Raw genomic sequence first — 8,059 nt, forward strand, 5'->3', positions numbered from 1 at the left:
CAATTGATGCTGTCAAAAAGGGGAGTAGAGAATCGAGATTGAGATTGAGCAATAAAGCAATAAAGATTGAACGTTGAGTAAATTGTTAAGCAAATGGGTACATGTGTCACATGCCTTTTTCTTTCCAAGCAAATGCACTTATAAGCAAATTTTAAATTTATCTTTAAACTGATTATGATGCATTTCGTTCCAATACTTGGCTATAATATCTAAGTGATGCATCTTCATAAATTTAAAATTCATGTTCAATACTTTATATATGCTTTTGCTCAAGTATTTTGTCATCATCAAAAAAGAAGAGATTGTTGCTCCTTGAATTGATTTTGATGATTACAAAGTATTTGAGGGGATTACTAATGATTTTGGCTTAGAAAAAGACTTATTGCATTTCAGGGGCAAAATCGTAATTTTGTCAAGACCTGATTCAGAAGTCTCAAGAGCAAGAACTAAAGACGTACAATCCATTGAAAAAAATTTCAACAATTTTGGAAGTGTATTTTGTAAGAAAATTAGATTTTTATTTTTGAGTCGACCCCATGAGTCGACTCATGGCTTAAAAGGCTGAACGGCACGCTGAAATTTTGGCTGGCACACTCTGTGAGTCGACCCCATGGGTCGACCCCTTGGTATGAGTCGACCTTATAAGTCGACCTCTGCTGCTTTACAAGCCAAAATTATAGAATAATCATTTTCTGCTCTTTTTCACAGAGGTCGACCCCATGAGTCGACCCACGAGCATGAGTCGACCCTATGAGTCGACCCCTGTGACAGAAAAATTCTGCAACGATTAATTTTTAACCCATTTCAATTGCATTTAATGCTCATTTAATGTGCTCTAACGGCTCTATTTTCAGTCCAGATTACTCTCCACCATTATTTGAAGTTATATAAAGGGACTTAAAGGAAGGAATAAAAAAAAAAGAGAGAGAGAGAAAGATTTTGAAAAAGGTTCTTCAAGCATTCTTGTCAACCCTAAGCAAGAGCCCACAAAAAAAGGAGTTCAAGAAGCTTTTATTTTAAGTTCACCAACTCCTCAAGAGTTCATTAAAGTCTCCAACCACCTTGAGAAAATCAAGAAGAGCTTCCTTCTAATTGTGTAAAGTGTATTTAAAGCATTATTCGCTCATTAAAGGAGCTTCATTTGTATTTCTATGCAATTAACTGTAATACTCTTTTTGAGTTATTGTTTTTGTTTTGGAAGGGTTTCAAAACGTGGGAATGTTGATCCGAACCTTGAATCGGATTGTATTGGGTTGGCTTGTATCCGAAAAATAAGTCGTCTAGCTTGGGATAGCTAGAGTCGGAGGTTCCGACGAGTGTATTCAGGTTGAATACAGTTTAGTGGATTGAAATTTTCAAGTAGGAGCTTGGGGAGTGGATGTAGGTGCAAGGTTGGCACCGAACCACTATAAATCTTCTTGTTTGTGTTGTGCTTAATTGCTCTCCTTTTAAACTTCTTTATTCTCTTGCATTCTTGCATCCAACCATTACCCTTGCATCAATTACACTCCCCTTACTTATCTTGATATTGTTAAATATTCTTCATAAGTTGTAAGTTAAGTTTAAATTTTTTGAAACCCAATTCACCCTCCCTCTTGGGTTGCATAGCTGGGCAACAATTGTGCTATAGAGGAGGAGATGGAGTCACTTCGGAAGAACAAGACGTGGGAGCTTGTAGTTCTACTGGAGGAGAGGAGTCCGATCGGATGTCGGTGGGTCTATAAAGTGAAGAAGGATACAGATGGAAATGTGGAGAGGTTCAAAACACGTTTGGTGGTGAAGGGTTATGCTCAGAAGGCAGGAATTGATTTTGATGAAATCTTCTCACCAATAGTTCGTCTTACTACTATTCGAGTTGTCTTGGCGATTGCGGCAGTCATGGATTTGGAGTTCGAGCAGATGGATGTAAAAATGACTTTCTTGCATGGTGACTTGGAGAAGAAAATTTATATGGTGCAATCTGAAGGTTTTGTTGAAAAAGGCAAGAAGAAGTTGGTTTGTCGGTTGAACAAATCATTGTATAGTCTCCAACAGGCACCGAGGTGTTGGTACAAGTGATTTGATTCCTTCATTATGGGTTTGGGATTTGATCGACTGGAGGTAGATCATTGTGCATATTTCTGCAATTATGATGATGGGAGCTTCTGTATCTTGCTATTATATGTCGATGATATGGTGGTCGCAGGGAACAACAAGAGTCGAATATCAGATCTGAAAGCTCAGTTGGCTGGGGAGTTCGAGATGAAGGACCTAGGAGCTATGAACCAAATACTCGGGATGAAGGTGCTACAAAAGAGAAAGGATAGGAAGATCTGACTTTCACAAAAGAGATATATGGAAAAAATTTTGCGGCGCTTCAAATGCAGAATGCAAAGTCGGTGTCTACCCCATTTCCTATTCAGTTAAAATTGTCAGCAAAGCAATTACCCAGTACGGAAGTAGAAAAGACTGACATGGCCTGAGTACCATATTCATCAGCAGTAGAGAGCTTTATGTTTGCCATGGTATGCACAAGACCAGACATTGCACAAGCAGTGGGAGTTGTGAGCTGATATATGGCAAATCCAGATAGCGACCATTGGACAACAGTAAAGTGGATCCTTCGGTATCTGAGAGGGACTACTGATCATTCACTCTGTTATGGATCAGCAGGATTGGAGTGCATCGGGTATGTTGATTCTGATTTTGCAGGTGATCGAGACAAGAGAAGATCTCCCACAGGCTACGTATTCTCCATGGGCGGCGGTGCTATTAGCTGGGAGTCTAAGCTTCAGTCAGTGGTGGCATTATCAACGACAGAGGCAGAGTATATTGCAGTGGCACACGTATGCAAAGAGGCTATCTGGCTTAAGAAGCTTTTTGGAGACTTCAAAGTGAAATAAGATATGATGAGGGTGAATTGTGATAGTCAAAGTGCATTGCACTTGACGAAAAATCTGACGTTTCACTCTCGGACAAAGCATATTGATATTCGCTATCACTTTGTAAGAGATAGGGTTGATGATGGTCTAGTCTCATTGCTGAAAATCCATACAGATGCAAATCCAGCAGATGTGTTGACAAAATCGGTGGCTCGGGAGAAGTTCAATTGGAGCAAGGCTTCTCTCGATCTTAGAGCTACGTGAGGAGTGGGAGGTTGGCAAGGCCTTCAAAGACGACGTTCTCGTGAGTTCGGCATATGTCTTCAAGTGGGAGAATTGTTAAGGTGAAGCCTATGTCCAAAAAAAAAATAACCCAGACCCGTAGTAGGCCAGGCCCGGCCCAGAACCACACACGAGCGTGGCCCAGCGCGAGCGCGGTGCACACGGTCTACCGTGTTTCACGGTCACGGTGAGGCACGTGGATCGAGCGTCCGTTTCTCGAGCATTTCTCCGGTCCATGCGGATTCTGATGGACTAAGCACGATCCGACGATCCTTATCCCTCCCGATGATGATCGGACGGCTGATATCAAATCCCGATTGATTTAGGCCTGATCTTGATCATTTTTTGGGCATTTTCGGGACATTCGATGCAGATTCAACAGTCGAGCTTATTTCTTCGATTATACAACGGATAGGACTCCGATTTGATGACGTTTGGACCTAAATTCATCTGGTGACGAGCCCTATTTAAGGAGAGGACTTGGGAGAAGTTTTGTGAGCCTGAGAGTAGTAAAAAAATTAAAAGAAGGGAGAGGGTTTAAGAGAAGAAAAAAAGAGACGTGAGATTTTTTTTTTTGAGAGAAAAATAAAAGTATTTTTCTTATAAAAGAGAGTCTGTGTGAGTCCTTTTTATTTTTCCTCTTCTTCCTTTTTTTCTCCAATTTTGTACTCCATTATGCCGTAGATTATTAATAGAAGAACATTGAGGAGGTTTTGCCCATGGACATAGGCCGACAATTAGGCTGAACTATGTAAATCTGGTGTACTTTCTTTTTTTTTATTTTTATTGCTTAATTATCTCTCATATTTTACATTCTACGTTTGTTATTGTTATCTTTCTTCTACAAAATGATCTTGTTTCCACTGTACTTGTGTGTTGTGTGGATCGAGGTATGCTCAATTATCTACGGTCTGTTCGTTCAAGCACTTGTCTTCCTCAACATTGCAAAGAGTGAATTTTTTTTGGAATATATAACTGGTACACCCATCTCTTCCTCATTTGACTGGAGAAGGATCTGCCACTTAGAAAGATACAAACTATTAAGTCTTCCATTTAGTTCTGAATTGTTACTGCATAGTGCTTTCTTGATCCTCAAATGTTGATGGAAGCACCACTAAAAATGTAGGTAAAAAAAAAAAAAAAAAGATTATTTACTGTGAAGTTGATCAGCCTACTTGCTCTCTTCCTAGTGCTCGACCTCTGATGGTGTAGAGATTAAAGTATATGTTTTTGTTTCATCTCTAACTTATGTTTATGACATTTGAAAGGAGAGGACTTATCTTTTATGTGGTTGTGAAAAGTAATAGGATTCTAGGACACTAATGTCAAGTCAACAAACTGTAAAAGATAAATATATGTATCTACCGTGCTAAAAACATTTGATATCTTAAATTATATAAATTTTAGATAACCCATAACACATTGACTAGAATGTTAAAGATGACACACCAACTCTTTTTCCATTTGATGGAAATCCAGATTTTCTGAAAGGTGATTATACACAGTTACATGGTAAAGGACTTATAAGCCGAGGACTCTTATCTTCATATGATGCCAAGCTGATGAGATAGGAAGTAATATAGTTTTATTTCAGCTAGGTCTAAATGATCTGCAGTGTTAGTTTCTAAGCGCAATAGGGCATCTGACCATTTCTGCAGACCATATGCTGGGATTATTGAAGATGAAATCTGATGTCTCTTTTTTCCATACCATTCCTGACATTTTAAGACATAAAGTAGTGATTGCTCGGTAGGCTGCTAACTGTTTTGTGGTTCTGAATTTCTGATAAAAAAGACATGAATCAAATGACATGCTAGATCAGTGTATGAATGCGATAAATTCCTTATGTATATATATACAGATACAGATTGAAGAATTTATGCAACAGAGAGCATAAATAATCTGCTGCAAAACGGAGTAGCAAAATAATCCTTTGGTAAAGTAAAGTGAAAACAAAACAAATGCAAGCAACTTTGTCATCCTCCCTTTCTCGTGTTTTAAGCCTAAAACTCGCTACCTCTGCTGTGATGATCAGTGCTTTTAATCCAGCTGCCCTCCTACCTTCCCTCTGTAAGGCTTGAGGATCTGAAAAGAGCAAAGCAAACTCACATCTACACACATCAGTGCACCAGCATTATTGAACTCCCCACAGTAGTTTGGAGCTGAGAATATTGTCACCAATTGCCTATCTGCAAAGAATTCATATCCATCTTCCACAACCTGTTTCGTTGAAGCAGTTTGTTAGGTTATTACGCCTTGAAAGTCACAAAAACCTAAGAAAACAACATATTATTTAACTTTTGCTAGAAATAATAATGAAGTATACCAAAATGATTTTTTTTGCTTAAAACTAAATAAACAACATTTCAATTCTCTTTGTTATCCTTCACCACAACTCTTCCAACATGCAACCCTTTTTTAGGGCATCCTTTCCTTCTAAAGTTAGAGATTAGATGATCTGAGTTGAGATCAATGCTCAATAAAATGTTGATTAGGCATACATACTTACTTGATGTGCACGACAAATAAGATCAAGATCATGCTTTTTCAAGAACTCGGACACTTTATCAACCCCAAAAGTATATGAAACACCTCGATCATTCTCTCCCCATCCTTTAATTTCTCCGTCGGGATCCGACCATAATAAGTCACACAACAATCCTTGATCCGGCACATCCACTGGCCTCTCAATCTGCCTTATCTGATCCAAGTGCTGCAATTCTGGTGAGAGCCCTCCATGCATACAAAATATCTTGTCATCAATGACAGCAGCTACTGGGAGGCAGTTGAAACAATCAGTAAAGAGCTTCCAAAGCCTAACACTGAAACGACGCTTGCATTCATCATAGAAGCCGTAAATCCGATTAATCGAAGCACATTCATGGTTTCCTCGAAGGAGGAAGAAGTTGTCAGGGTATTTGATCTTGTAGGAGAGGAGGAGGCAGATCGTCTCAATGCTCTGCTTCCCACGGTCGACATAGTCGCCAAGGAAGAGGTAGTTGGAGTGTGGAGGGAAGCCACCATATTCAAATAGTCGGAGGAGATCAGAGAACTGGCCATGGATATCACCTGTAAAAAATATGGCATACCAGTATGTTTTATCAAATAATTGTATGGTAAGAATACTCATGAAATGAAAGTCCAGGATGTAATATGCTGGTGAAGTCATTAGTTATTCTTGGATGCTGAGAATTAAATCCTATAGTAATTTTAGCACTATAACCTGTTGAATTAGCTTAATTTTTATCAATCACAGCCTTATTTTAATGTTGGATAGAAAACAAATAATATCACGCATTAATCAGTTATAAACTCACAAGAAATTAGAATACATTTCTTGTTCCTACAGGCAAGTTGGCAAGCCTTGTTGTGTTACACTTGCTATTGGACATGCTTTTAAAAATCTTTCCAAATGTCTCGGGACAGAGCCCAACATCCTCGGTGGAGCCTTGCAGGTTGAAGCAAGGGAATGATGGTTTGCAGAATCGAACCTCTACCCCTCTTTTATTTTACTTCATAGATTTTTTTTTTTTTTTTTTCCATTTGATGATTCTAGGTTTTATCTTAAAATCATTATTAACAGATTAAATATTTGATTTTCTGAAATTTCAAACGAAAACGAACCATCAAAGTCACGTGCAATTGAATTGAAAGAACGAATAAATTTAAATATATGCCTAATGAATGTGCAAAAGGCGGATTACAAATAAATGACAAAAAATTGAAACTAAACAACTCATTATGGCAATAATCTTAAAAATCCATGAGCCACAACTAAGAAACACATATACATTATGCTAGCTACCAAAATGACCTTGGGGATAGAATCATAAGCACAAGTGTGGGTCATAAACAAGTTCGCTTTCATACTCTTAACAAATTTATTTCTATTTAGGGTTCAAATCTGTCATAATGCGTTCATAATTTATTTATTTATTTTTGTTTTGAAATGTAGTTCATCTTCAATTTTGGAAGAGCAGAGACACAAAGAATCATTAAAATTAAAGCTGGCCAAAATTTTAAACACAAACAAATTCAATATCACAATTTAACAATTTTTGCTCCTAAGTAAGTATGGAGCGGATTCAGGTTGTATCTTTCACACAGAACAATGATCCATCTTCTTTCACGATGCCAACTGTTGCATCGCATAATAATCTTTTAAGATCCATATAAACAGTGATGGAGAGAAGAAATTGGAGTGCTTAAAAAACTATACAATGCACGATCCAATAAAAAATTTTCCGTACAAAAATACAACCGTACCCGTATGGTGCAAGGTCGCGAGCATTACCACAGACATTGACGGGTGCCTCCAATTCGAGGAGGACGGGTTGGCGCAGAAAGATTTCTTTCGCAGTAACACAGACATGGCGAATCTCGGCCTCGCTGAGCAGAATCTTCTTGCCACTCTCTTTGTTCTTCTTACCTTCGAGTAGCCTCTCGATCAAATCATCCAAAGCACTCCCATCCATTATATTTCCCTCTATAGAAGAATTGTAAGAAAAAAGGATTACAAAAAAAAAAAAAAAAAATCTCTCCGATGGTTATCTGAACAACGTCATGGGAGATTGCTCAATGGAGAGAGAAGAAATAAAAGAAAGAAATGGAAATCGGAGATTGAGGGGGTCAAGTGGTCTGAAATGGAGAGGGGAGCCTCTCTCCGCCTCATGTGCCATTGCCACGTCAGCTGTTAGGATGCCATTACCGACCATGGCCTCCGTATGACTTGGGCCCCATTTTTGATATACCAACGACAAAATGGACAAGGGCAGCTCTACTGTCACCCCAAAAACAAACCAAAGAATTGAACCCCATAGAAGACATGGAATCCCATATGGTTGCTGATCCTACTAAATGTCACACCATGATCTCTCTATATGTTTTCTTTCTTTTCTTTTCATATAGGTGATGCA

The 8,059-nt window shown here is 38.5% G+C and overlaps 1 protein-coding gene across 1 annotated transcript; it reads right to left on the reverse strand.

Moving 5' to 3' along the window:
* Window positions 1-4,988: 4,988 nt before the first annotated feature.
* LOC105042039 (serine/threonine-protein phosphatase PP1) lies at window positions 4,989-7,786 on the reverse strand. The gene is made up of 3 exons (XM_010919143.4): window positions 7,438-7,786; window positions 5,653-6,212; window positions 4,989-5,363 (listed from the first exon to the last, which is right to left on the reverse strand). Exons 1-3 carry the CDS (start codon window positions 7,616-7,618, stop codon window positions 5,184-5,186), a joined length of 921 nt encoding a protein of 306 aa, XP_010917445.1. The 5' UTR covers window positions 7,619-7,786; the 3' UTR covers window positions 4,989-5,183.
* Window positions 7,787-8,059: the final 273 nt, after the last annotated feature.

This window comes from Elaeis guineensis, chromosome 3, assembly GCF_000442705.2.
Source record: "Elaeis guineensis isolate ETL-2024a chromosome 3, EG11, whole genome shotgun sequence".
Classification (NCBI taxonomy): domain Eukaryota; kingdom Viridiplantae; phylum Streptophyta; class Magnoliopsida; order Arecales; family Arecaceae; genus Elaeis; species Elaeis guineensis.

Excerpts from the sequence above, each read along its gene's own strand:
- LOC105042039 (XM_010919143.4), bottom strand. The coding sequence starts at position 7,618 with ATGGATGGGAGTGCTTTGGATGATTTGATCGAGAGGCTACTCGAAGGT. Across the intron at positions 6,213-7,437 it reads GGCACCCGTCAATGTCTGTG|GTGATATCCATGGCCAGTTC; the intron begins GTAATGCTCGCG and ends TATTTTTTACAG. Across the intron at positions 5,364-5,652 it reads TTATTTGTCGTGCACATCAA|GTTGTGGAAGATGGATATGA; the intron begins GTAAGTATGTAT and ends TCAACGAAACAG.